Here is a 13,196-nt window from a genome sequence, read left to right on the forward strand (position 1 = left end):
TCTCTCTCCCTCTCCCTCTCTCTCTCTCTCTCTCTCTCTCTCTCTCTCCCTCTCCCTCTTTCCTGCTACCCCCCCCACCCCTCTCTCTCACTTTCTCTCTCTCTGGTAGTTGCTGAGAAAGAGGCACATTGGTAATGACATAGTGACCATAGTGTTCCAGGAGCCAGGGGCTCTGCCCTTCACTCCTAAGGCCATCCGCTCCCATTTCCAACATGTCTTCATCATCGTCCAGGTGGAACAGTCCTGCTCTGACCACACCTACTACAGGTGAGATCAGAACCTTCTCTCCTGCTGTACCACTGTACCTGGCTGCTCCACAACTGGTTCTGTTGGTTTATTTTCTTTCAGCATTATCAATCAGAGATTACAGGTGTAAGAACTGTGTAACAACATGTTCACTGTTATCATATTGTACTTACCAGGGAATCAAAACTATGACTGTGTAGCAAGACTATGATTATGAGTTTTTTTACCCTAACAATCTCTCTCTCTCTCTCTCTCTCTCTCTCTCTCTCTCTCTCTCTCTCTCTCTCTCTCTCTCTCTCTCTCTCTCTCTCTCTCTCTCTCTCTCTCTCTCTCTCTCAGGGTGGCAGTGACACGCTCCAAAGACATCCCACTATTTGGGCCTCTGTTCCCTAAGGGTGCTCGATTCCCCCGTTCCCCTGCCTTCAGAGACTTCCTGCTGGCGAAGGCGGTGAATGCTGAGAACGCTGCAGAGAAGGCGGAAAAGTTCCGCTCCATGGCCACGCGGACACGACAGGAGTACCTGAAGGACCTGGCAGAGAACTACGTGACCACCACGCCAATTGACTCCTCCACCAAGTTCCCCCTGCTGTCCCTGGGGAGCAAACGCAAAGACAAGCTGAAGGGGGCCAAGGGGGCAGAGCTTCACAGTGCTGGGGCGCTAGTCTGGGCTGTGATGGCCACCAGTGGGAATGAGGAGGAGACAGGAGGACACAAGCTGCCCTGTCTACTGGGGGTCTCAGCTGAATCAGTGGTGCTGATCGAGAGATACACACGGAGGGTGGTGTTCAACTGCTGCTGCCGCGATGTGATTGGCTGGAAGGCGGTGATAGACAGCAGGGCCATAGGTGGGCCTTGCCTGGATATCTTCTATGAGAGGGGGGAGGCTGTGTCAATCAGTGTGATGGACAGCCAGGCGGAGGAGATACGGGAGATGGTGCAGAGACTGGAGGTGGGAAGCCTTTCAAACACCACTGCTCATATGCTATTAAGTTATCATTGTTTATGTTTTGATGATAATAATATTAAATAAATAAATATACATTACTGTATTCAACTCACTGTGTCCTGTTGTTGTGTCCAGTTGGTGACGCGGGGGTGCGAGGCACGGGAGGTGACCCCCCTGCGTGATGGGGTGGGCCAGCCAGGCTTCCTGATGAGCGAGGAGGGCTTTGTGACAGATCTGCAGCGGTTCGGCTACGCGGAGAGCGGGGGTCTGCAGCTGGGGGCGCGGGTGGTGCGTCTGTGTGGCCACGCCCTGGTGCACCTAGGACCAGAGGAGAGAGCCAGACTGCTCCGCACCGCCCACAAGATCCACATCACTGTCATTCCTCCAGATGAGAACGGCAAGCCCCGCAGGTCAGAGAGGGGGGTGAAGGGGGGTGAGGGGTAGTGAGAGATGGATGGGGATACAGGACAGTGGGGAGGGGAGGGTAACATGGCGAGGATTAAGGAGAGAGAAGGCTGGGGTCAGGGTTCTAGGTAGTTTGGTAGGTGAAGACTAATGTTGATGAGGGGTTAAAGGATAAGGGAGGAGGAGAGAGGGCTGAGGGGATCAGATGAATTCAGGAGGCCAGTGAGGCACCATTCCAGGGTCACAGCTCACTCTATTTTTTATGGCGTGCTGTAGTCAGTGTCCCACCAGCTGGTTAACCACCAATCAATGGCTCTAATGGCCTCTAATGATAGTGACCCAGGTAGTGGCAGTTAGCAAAGCCCTCTACATTCTTCTAATGTCAGCCAGATGGACAGTGGTACAGTGTTACTGCAGCCTGGTAAAGGAGGGACTACTCAGATAGAGGAAAGGCAACACTAAACAGGATATTAGCTTCACAACAGGGCTCACCATATACACGTCAAACTGGCTGGTGGAAATATCTAGAGAGAGAGAACCCCCTCATTAGTAGATACGGTTTTGACAGTCGTGTTCAAGAACAACCCCAAAAGTGTGACCACTGTCAGGGAATGACACATTTTGGATTTCAAAGAGATGCCATGTTTTTTCGTAGGTAAATAGAGTTTTTTGTTGTTGTACAAAATCCTCCTCATCCGTGTGGCTCGGAGGTACTGCTCTAGAATACTGTATCATTCATGAATAAACGGAGTGTATTAAAAGGGAAGTATATATTTATGTAATATTTATCTAGTAATAACATCTTGTTGGTGAAACTTTTCTTCCTTTCTGGCTGTCTCGGATGGCTCCAGGAGTTTCTCAGAGTTATACCAGAAAGCCATCCAGGATGCAGAGCGTAAGCCTGGGGAGGGCCAGTCTGGAGAGGCCTGGGTGCTGGACGAGAGGGAGGAGGAGGAAGAGGAGGAGATGGAGGAAGAGGAACGGGAACAGGGAGAGGGGAAGGAGGCAGAGACGATGGAGGGACCAGCGGAGGGAGGAGAGGCTGAGGACAGGCTGTCAGAGACGGGACAGGGTGAGGAGGACCAGGGGGACCAGGGCTCCCTCCTCTCCCCACCCAGCCTGCCTCTGTTACGGGCCACCTCCCTGCAGGACCACCCCCTCAACCAGACCGTGGAGATCACCCCCTCCCAGCTAACACGCAGCTACTCCCTAGAGAGGCACCCGTCCTGCCGGGACATATGTGATGGGTATGTGACCTCCACCCTCAGCCTCATCATAAACCTCAGGTTATTTATTCCTCCGAGGATTTTCTGACATCCTAGTCATCATGAGTTCAAATATAATGGTTTTTACTAGGTATTCTTGTGTGTGTATGTGTGTGTGTGTGTATGTGTTTATGGTTTCACAGGAAGAAGAAACAAACTGCTAAACCAAAATTTGAGCCCAAATCTCAGCTATCCTGAAGATTACTAGATTAACTAGTTTGCCCTAGATTACTAGTTTGCCCTCCAGATTGGATTGGAAAGTCATTAGTGTAAACAGCGGATTTATAATCTGTGTATGTCTCAATCTCTCCGTGTCTCTCTGTGACAGGCATGTGTATGACAACGTGGGTGTGATGGTGAAGCATCACATCTATGAGAACCCAGGGGAGCTGAGAGATGCCACGCCTGGCCTCATCCTGGGGGTCAAACCCAAGGTGCCCCTGGACGAGGAACAGGTACAGAGACACACACAGGCATGGAGACAGATGACAATCTGGATAATAATCTGATGAAGGTTCCCTTCTCGATAAACCTCTAACCTTATCTGACTGTTTCTATCTCTCTCTTTCCCTCTAGTTTGTGGGGGCTGAGTTGGGTGAGGAGAAGGCATCAGCGAGTGACCCCTCCCTGTCCTCCACCCGGTTGTCGTGTCTGGACAGAGCGGAGAGAAACTCCCGAGCCCTGAGCCTACACAACTCCATCACCAAGAGTGGGTATTCCACCACACTGCCATCACTATATCCTCCATAATGTCCTTACACACCTCATTACCATCACCACATCCTCAAATATCAACTACCCCTAGGTAGAAGTCCTGTTTAATAGGTGAGGTTGTTGATGTGTTATGAATCCTATTTCCCATGTATTTCTCCTGTTTATTAAACAGCACTTTAACACTGGCATGCATAAACAATAGCGTCTATTAGCAACTGCTCAGCGACGTTGATCACCCTCCTGATGATGGCAGACAGACAGCCGTCTGAAACAAAAGGCCTCTGTGCAGACCTTGTGCCCTGTACCAGCTGATAAGGCCAGGCCGAATGGTGCTGAAACTGAACAATTACAACTGTTCAAAAATGATCTCTGCTGTAATTGAGACTCAAATCCCTTTTTAGCCCCCAGACCCTTTCTCCCCTAAACCCCTCTCCTCATTATCCTCCTTTAGCCCTCCCTTCCATCCCTTTGTCCCTCGTCTTTCATCTAGGCTGCCCCCTATCCCCCTAACCCAATATGCCCCCCGCCCCTTTACCACCCCCTACCAGCTACAGACCAAAGGAGGGACAGATGGGGGGTGGGAGGGGTGAACGGGGTGGGCTTTAGGCTGCCTCAAATCAAGGATCCCTTTTGGACCATCTGCTCTCTCTCTTTCTCTGCCGTGAGGCTATGAGAATCATCACACTGTTTCTGTAAGAGCTCACACACTCATCCTCTCAGCAGATACTTCAGCTTTTTTGGAGGAGATTGTCTCTATTTCCCTCCCCACACTCCAGAAGGCCGTCACACACAGAGATTGAAAGAACCCACTTCTTGCTCTCACACTGCAGCTAGTCGGGCAGCGCCACCAAGGCAGCAAAACATTGTTGTAACACCCCCTGGTGGTGGCTCTTTGTCCTTGTCGAACCACAGAATGAATTTGCCTGCTCATAAATCCCACAATCCTGTTGTGTTGTCCTACTGTATTGTCATGGTTTGCTGCTCACCTCGTTGATATGCCTTTGTTATGAAAGCACATTGAAACTCTGTTTCTTTCCCTCAGTCCTGTCAGAGACCACAGATTCCTCAGAGGAGGAGTGGCAGTCTATAGCTGATCTAGCCACAGCATGCCGCAGCATCCTAGAAGCCTTGTCACGTGAAGGTAAGAAGACATCTATCTGCATGGGATGACAACATAATATGTTATTTTACTAAATGCATCTACATCTGTCATATTTGATACATTACCACAGGAAATGGCCAAATTAGCACTGCTGAAAACAAAAGACAGTATATTCTCTATCCAGTCTATATGGCTGGCTCTGTATGACTGGCTCTGTGTGGTTGGGCTCAGTGACTAACATGGGTGAGTGATGTGTCATATTTCACACCGTAAAGCAGGAGATGGGACCCAAGGAGCAGACTCCGTGACAGATGGCAAGCTAAAGGACATGAAGGAGAGGTGGGTTTGGGTCTCTAGCTATACACACACACACACACTGAGATTGGATCACTGTAGACCTCTCTGCATGTCTCTGTGTATGTGAACTCCAAATGGTGTCTGACTCATTGGCCTCTGTCCTTTGTGTGGATCTTCCTGTGGGAGGTTCTAAATCAGAGATGGACTTTTGAACAGTGTGCATATTTCAGCCTCTCAGTTGCTCATCATGATACTGGCTCTTTGGCATATTGCCTGTCCTTAGATCTCTCCTCATCATCTCTCACATTGTCTTTCTTCAACTCTCTCTCTCTCTCTCTCTCTCTCTCTCTCTCTGTCTCTCTCGTCTCTCTCTCTCTCTCTCTCTCTCTCTCTCTCTCTCTCTCTCTCTCTCTCTCTCTCTCCGTCTCTCTCTGTCTCTCTCTCTCTGTCTCTCTCTCTCTGTCTCTCTCTCTCTCTCTCTCTCTCTCTCTCTCTCTCTCTCTCTCTCTCTCTCGCTCTCTCTCCTGCTGTTATGTATTCTCATTCTTTCTTGCTGATTTATAATCAGTTGATGGTTGCTTGTATTTGTCCTGTTTCATACGTGTGAATTGGAAATGTGTTTTTTGCATATCCCAACTCCCCCTGAGACCCCCTCGGAGAGTGGGGTCACGGCCAGTGCATCAGGCTCCCCTCTGTTTGACTCAGTGTGATGGCATGTTCCTCTTTCAACTCATTCCCCCCTTTATTGTGTCTTCCATTCTGACTCAATGTCTCTCTTGCTCACATACATATATTTTACCCACTGTCTTCTCATACACACACAAAACAGAGAGGATACAGGAAACACGTACAGACACCACCAAACTATATGCTGAATGTGTGTCTCTGTCCCGTTTCGCCAGTGACTCACCGGGCCACCTGGAGGAGAAGGTGTCCCAACTGGAGGCCATGCTGAAGAGGCTGCAGGACGACCTGCAAAAGGTACTCCCCATTCAGATGGCCAACCACAGCCCCTCCCCAGACCCCCCTCACAGCATCCTGCCCACACAGTGACCCCACGACCCCCCCATCCCCATCCACTTACCCTCGACCCTACCCTGTACCCCACCCTCCCTTCTCCTCACCCAACCTCCTGCAGACACACAGACAGACAGAGAGACAGACAGACAGACAGACAGACAGACAGACAGACAGAGGGAATGTAGAAGTAGGGCGGGCCAAGCAAAAGAAACCTGTCTTGTCATTGGGCAGGGTGAACAGAGGAGATGAGAAGATTGGCTGGAGGGACTTTGGGCAACCATGCTCACTCTCTCAACACTAAGCGACCAATGGCAGTAGAGGCAAGTACAGCATGAGATTTTTCCTCTGTTGTTGCATTGACAACAAAATAACAATTGGAAATGGAACTACTAAAAAACAGACCTGAGTTCATTAACCCAATAACCCAAAACCACCTATGGGGTCCTTCATGGATGTGAGAAATGTAAGCGAAGTTCCTCCTCACAACCCTGAAAGTCTGACAGGCTGTCAGTCATCCCTGTGTGCAGCCTCAGGACCTCTTAGCACCATTTCTCCATTCACAGGCTCTTCTCTGGGAAACATGGGGACTTGGGGATGGATGACCTTTGAAGCCCTCACAACTACTGAATGACTAGCTGCTCTGGTAGTGTTAAGTTGGTTACATAATGTAGAGAATCTGGAAAGGAAAAGGAAGACTGAAGCAAGTTGGAGAAAGGGTGAGAAAGAGTGAAAGAAGGAGAGAGAGAGAAAGAGGGTTTGGAAGCCTCCCAAGCATCCTTAAACACATTTGGGTGAAACATGATTCCTTTGTTACAGTAACGAGGGTGTTTAATCTCTGAGGTAAAATGAAACCCTATGGTGTGCAGCGTTCTATATCCCCTCCAACGTAGTCCTTTTCACCACTCAGATATCAAAGAGATGCCACACTGCCAGTGTTTAAAACTGGCATCCAACTAAGTGAATGACATTCTAAGGATTTTAGTGCAAATGCTATTCGCTCAACTTGGTTCTTGAAACATGTGAGACATGAAGCACACATAAGAATCTAACTCTGCAGATATTCTGGTCACAATCCTGTGGCTATAACACCAACATCACCAAAGTCTTACCCTCTGTTTTTGTAACTCCTCTGAACACTCACCATTAACACAGTGTTATCATCAATCTAGACAACACACAGACATTATCATCAATCTAGACAACACATAGACATTATCATCAATCTAGACAACACACAGACATTGACAGTCAGGGACAATGAACCAAGAAGGAGGACAACCTAACAGGGAACTGCCACATCAGATGATCCATTTTCACTTTTCTCTGTTGTTTACCTTCTGCCCTGGGAGAGTGAGTGAGCATGGTTGGTTATGGGGTGTCCCAGTCCTATAGTATGTCCAGCAGAAAAACGTAGGAATGAACTAAGACCGTGGGAATGGTCTTACCTCAGAGTAGCTAGTTAGGTTCCATTCTGAAGTGTGATGTGTCACATGGGCTACTTTTGGTTAGTATTTGGTTTCTGTCCATGGCTGCCAAGACAGGGAGGGTTTACAGTACTGGAGCTAGTAAGCTAGTACAGTATGACCAAATGAACAATCACCTGATGTGGTGATCATTTGTTACTTTGCTTGCTGTTTGACTTACATCTTTACATTTGTTCATTTTCCAATTCTAAATCTGAGTACTTTCAGGTTAATTGACTTGTACTTTCAGGTTAATTGACTTGCTCCAGGGCACAGTTGCACTATGGCCCACTAGGGAGTTGAACCAGCAAGGACAAACAGTACTGCCGCTACCAAAGATAATTCCTATTGACCCAGATTGATGATAATACCTAACTGGTCTCATCTATCATTAATTGTTATTGTCAAATAACCGTAACCTGCCCCCTCCTCATCCCACGACTCACTGACATCACATCACACCAGACAGACAGACAGATAGACAGACAGCACAGGAGTCAGTCCGGATAGAACCCCCTCTCTGTGTAGACAGTCAAACAAATAAACACCATTACACAAGGCAATTGTGCGGGGAGGCAATATAACATTGCATTCATGCCATTTTTGTAGAGGTTGAGTTTGATTAAATTCAATCACCAAGCTAATTGGCCAGGCTAAGTATAGCTCACTAACTCATGGCACACTGTACTTATTGAAGATTAAGTTACAATGAGCTTACATTTCATACCATTGCTCAAACCCCCTCGCCCACTGCAGACAGAGAATCTGACATTACTCTGCATTCAATGTTGCCAACGTTCTGCAATGATGATCTTTCTTTGTTGATCAATGACTTTGTTGCTGCAAGTGAACAGAATATGTCACAATGCACAACACTTTTTAATACAAAAGTCAATTAAAAGGTATAGTGTTGAAGTAATAATGCTGTTGGCAACACTGGTTGTGCTGGCAATGGCCCCTGTCTTTTTGTCTACCCTAAGCCTCCGATTTCCTGTCTGTCACAGCTCTTGCTACAGTTTGTGACATAGCAAACAGGAAGCATTTACTATGGCAAATCACCGCTCTGAAAGTTGCAATAGCTGATTTCAAACTGAGTTCCAAGTAGTGAGGGACTAGGGTGACCCCTGCTGTTTGGATGATGAGGAATGCAAGACATTTTGGAGCTTGGGTCTTTATAGAAATCTCACTTGTATAACAATCAGCTACATTGGAAATCAAATGTTATGGCATTTCCTCTGCTCTTGTTTAATGAGTGATTGATTTATTAATTGGTTGTTTGGTCTGGAACAAGTGGTTGCCATAGTAAATCCGTCTAAACATTTCCTCCATACTCCACTTCTCCCTATGGAGTGCTTTTATGGAAGGAAATTGGTTTGTATTTGCGTGTGCGTGTGTGAGTGTGAGTGTGTGTGTGTGTGTGTGTGTGCGCGTGTATCTGGTGTGTGTGTACTTCTATAGTACCTTGTCTTGCTTACACTGCTACCACTACTACAAGGCATGTATGTGTATGTTTGTGAACCCGTCTGTCTGCGTGTGCCTGCTGTCTAGCCCAGTCCAAGCCAGCCCTCACCCACCTCCACCCACACCCAGCCCCCTCTCACCCCTCCATCCATCCCAGCCATGGTGGTCTGACAGACGGGTGTTGTTGTGTGCCGCTCCCTGGCAGGAGAAGGAGGACAAGGCGGTGCTGCAGGCCGAGGTGCAGAGCCTCAGGCAGAATAACCAGCGGCTGCAGGAGGAATCCCAGAGCACCGTGGCCCGCCTCATCAAAGTCACCGAGCTGCTGTGCAATGTCAACAAGCCCTGTTAACTCCGTCACAGTACACACTATCTGTACACAGACACACAAACACACACACACAAACATATACACACAGACGATCTCACACAGATCATAAACACAGGCCGGACACACAACACATTTAATATTGTATACAAATACCCATGCTCAATACATCAACATACTCTATTACTGTTGCTCACTGTACATCAATACACACACACACACACACACACACAAACATACACACACATTCACATGCATAATACTCTGCATTCTGCAGAATGACATTTGAACTCTGGCCCAGCCCATGGGTGTAGAACCAACTGAAAAAACAACCCAGAGTAATTTCTCACCATCTGATGGTCTTCTCAATAGCTTGACCAGTTGTGCAGCATATCCAGGGTTGCGCTTTACCCAAGAGTGTGTTTTTTTAAACCGTGAGTGTGCGCGTGCGTGCGTCACCATGGTTATTATATCTTGCTTCACATACTTGACAAGTTGGGCAGAATAGCAATTGCTTAAAGCTACCCAATTGATTTAGATGAAGAGACACGTGTGCAGCATGTTTGGTGGCTGTTTATTTCAATTGACCCAAAGTGTGTGTACAGTATGTAAACAGTAGTCTCTCTCTCCTCTCTGCTCAACCCTCTCCATGATATGCAATGTCTCGGACTGAGAACAAACAGCTCAGCAGTGCACCATTAGAGTGGAGGGCCTTGGAGCTACATAGGAAAAATGACAATGACATGCCTGCAGGCAGCCTGCTTGAAAAGACGGACTGATGTATACTGACCCTGCCTCTCTCTGCCAACCTGCTCACAGAATGGTTAGTTCATTGTGTAGAGACACCATTCTCTCCCCTCCATACCGCCTCAGCTTCATTTGAATGGTTGTGGACTTGAGTCGGCCAGTAGCAGAGTATTTCATGTCTGCTTTCAGGGAATGAGATGCTATTTAGTTATAAGGGAATTGACTCACCGAATGGACTCAGAGAGCTGGTGGTGTTCCGTGCAAGTAGTTGAAACGGATATTGAAGTGGATAATACCTCTGATGAGGATGAAACAATGGAAGAGATCCTCATTACCCCTTAAAGACTGGTTGTAGAAGCTACACTGTAGAAAGTGCACCTCCTGCTGGACTGAACCATGCATTGCCACACAGCAGCTCTCCTTTGAAAGAAAAAAAATATTGTAAAGATTTAACGTAAACTGGACAGGATTCCTTTAGTGAACACAGACATCGGTGTTCAATTATATTTTGTGTTTGTTTGCTGGCTACAATGATAATTCAGTGTATTTGAAATGAATTCAGAATGGTTCTGGAGTGGTTGACTGTGGATGAGGGATTCCTTCATGTCATCCTTCTGTGTGTGTACCTACTGTATGTGTGTTTCTGCCTTGTTTTTGCACTTTTAGCATAACCTATATCGGCATGGGACAGGGCACATATTTAACCTCTTAACCTCCTGCCCAGGTTTATGCCTTGCTTGAAAAATGAACGTGGATTTGATCTCACCCCTTCACCTCATCCCACCTCATCTTCAGGTTCAATGCTGATGACGCCAATAACAATATGAGATCAGAGGAGGATGGGATTATTCCTCCTCCAAGACTGTTCTGCCAAAAGACACCAGGGCAGATCTCCTACACCCCACTCAGACCACTGGACCCAGCTGTGCCACACACACCCAAAATAACTAAACTCAAACTTTGGAAGGGATGCCAAACAATCGTCAGTCACCTTGACTCAATGCTACTTTATTTTAATTTTATTTTTTTGTACATAACCCTTTTACTTCCTCTTGTAATTTTATTTTAGAGTCACTGTGATTAACCGGTACCAGCAGATTACGATATATTCTAATTAAATTATAAATCTAAACTTTATCTATATGTGAAGATGACATGTACAGCTGAAGTGTTCAATGTTACTTAGTGCATCAGGTTGTGTATGCCCTCCATTGCAGGATGGTTTAATATGCAGACAAGTGTAAATGTGCCCGAACAGGCTGTTTGATCCATGCTGTTTAAAATGGTGATGCCTTGTTGGAAATGATTAGCAGAGTTGAGAAGTGGAAGAATATCTGATGTTTACTGTGTTCTTCTGTATAGTTCTTTAGATTCTAGGAGGTTGTTGAAGCATGATAATGCACCAGGCAACTTCCTAGCTCCCCTCTGTATGTGTGTGTATGTATGTATAAACATGTAATAACTTATTAATCTTGCAAATGTGGAATTCCTTGTTAGATGTTTTAATACAAGGGGAGGGAGGAAGCAATTACATGTGCTATAAAGTTAAACTGGTATGGTGGGGGTTGGTTTTAAGGAATAATACTTTTTTTTTTTGTAGAAATTCAAACACAAGAAGACAGGAGGAAAAATATTTCTGCAATGTTCTAGTATTTCTTGGGGAAATAATAATGGTTATTATTATCATATTACTATTGAGCTATTCATTCAGAGCTCCTACGTTCACATTCAATAAGGTTTCTAATGCAACTAGGTACGCCTTAAAGAGTGACGCTCAGAATGTCCAGAGAGTACAGGACAGACAACATTGTCAGACTAGTTCATGTGAAGGCTTCTCTCTCAGACATTCTGCCTACCTGAAAGTGTAATGTACGGTAACTCAGCTTGGTGTCTTCATTTCCATTCTTCATGGTCGTTGGTAGCAGACAGTGACAGGTTGTCCTGTTTCCTGCAGGATAGACAGGTGTGTCTGCCACATGACAGACGCAGATGTAAGGTTGGTTGGTATGGGGTCTCTCCAGGGTCCGCTCTTCAATCCTCCAACTGACCGTCTGCGGCCCTAATTAAATTCAAAAGAAGACCTACAATAAGATGGGTTTAGGGACCCCAGGAAAGTGTCAAAAGGGTTATATGAAGACGATATGAAGTTTGTGTTTGGTTTTGCTAGGTTAATGGGATTTATTCTGTATAGCGCTGGTTAAGGACCAGCATCTCCAACCCTATTGAATCATAATCATTCGGTGCAGAAAAACATAACTTTCCACAATCATTTGGACAGGTATGAACCATACTCCAAATCACACTCTGAGTGCACTTTGAAGCCCCATTTATGCATCACAGAAGGTATGTCTGGCACCTAACACAGAACGTTATGTCTGACACCTAACACAGAACGTTATGTCTGACACCTAACACAGAACGTATGTCTGACACCTAACACAGAACGTTATGTCTGACACCTAACACAGAACGTATGTCTGACACCTAACACAGAACGTATGTCTGACACCTAACACAGAACGTATGTCTGACACCTAACACAGAACGTATGTCTGACACCTAACACAGAACGTATGTCTGACACCTAACACAGAACGTTATGTCTGACACCTAACACAGAACGTTATGTCTGACACCTAACACAGAACGTATGTCTGACACCTAACACAGAACGTTATGTCTGACACCTAACACAGAATGTATGTCTGACACCTAACACAGAACGTATGTCTGACACCTAACACAGAACGTTATGTCTGACACCTAACACAGAACGTTATGTCTGACACCTAACACAGAACGTTATGTCTGACACCTAACAACACATTGCAGATAGTAACAATTCAATAGGCCATTCACTCACCTGCTGTAGGCTACATCAGCTGGCAAATTATCTCCACCCAGCCAATAGTAAACCTGTAAGAAAGATCCCTGGTAGAGACATTGTGGTTGTTGCCTCCTCCCCTCCATGCTGTAAAAGCGGCGATAAATGACCAGCGGTTTCCTGTTATCCTCTTATTGGTTTGCCTTATATGTCATCGCAACATCCTTACAGGAAACCATGGTGTCAGTAAATGCCCTACTTACCACACAGAGCTGGAATGCCATCTCTTTGTTGCTGTTGGAGAAAGGGGTGTATTTCTGTGAGCATTACTATAGGGAAGACAGAATACAGTACATTATTACCAGTGGAACCACACATGAA

General features: G+C 46.4%; 1 protein-coding gene across 4 annotated transcripts in view; it reads left to right on the forward strand.

The window, feature by feature from the left end:
• The window catches only part of LOC121541868 (signal-induced proliferation-associated protein 1-like), a 36,849-nt gene extending 25,392 nt beyond the window's left edge, over positions 1–11,457 (forward strand). Inside the window, exons 7-16 of one of the 4 annotated variants that reach the window (XM_041851215.1) lie at positions 110–267; positions 586–1,195; positions 1,328–1,602; positions 2,449–2,844; positions 3,191–3,317; positions 3,439–3,571; positions 4,619–4,717; positions 4,954–5,017; positions 5,878–5,956; positions 10,787–11,457. In XM_041851215.1, the coding sequence (XP_041707149.1) occupies positions 110–267; positions 586–1,195; positions 1,328–1,602; positions 2,449–2,844; positions 3,191–3,317; positions 3,439–3,571; positions 4,619–4,717; positions 4,954–5,017; positions 5,878–5,956; positions 10,787–10,798 (1,953 nt within the window). In that variant the 3' untranslated portion in view covers positions 10,799–11,457. Of the gene's footprint in view, positions 1–109; positions 268–585; positions 1,196–1,327; positions 1,603–2,448; positions 2,845–3,190; positions 3,318–3,438; positions 3,572–4,618; positions 4,718–4,953; positions 5,018–5,877; positions 5,957–6,226 lie in introns of all 4 variants that reach the window. The other 3 variants (XM_041851213.2, XM_041851214.2, XM_041851212.1) reach the window with 3 other exon arrangements.
• The last annotated feature ends 1,739 nt before the right edge of the window (positions 11,458–13,196 follow it).

The sequence above is a fragment of the Coregonus clupeaformis genome, chromosome 27 (assembly GCF_020615455.1).
Source record: "Coregonus clupeaformis isolate EN_2021a chromosome 27, ASM2061545v1, whole genome shotgun sequence".
In the NCBI taxonomy this organism is placed as follows: domain Eukaryota; kingdom Metazoa; phylum Chordata; class Actinopteri; order Salmoniformes; family Salmonidae; genus Coregonus; species Coregonus clupeaformis.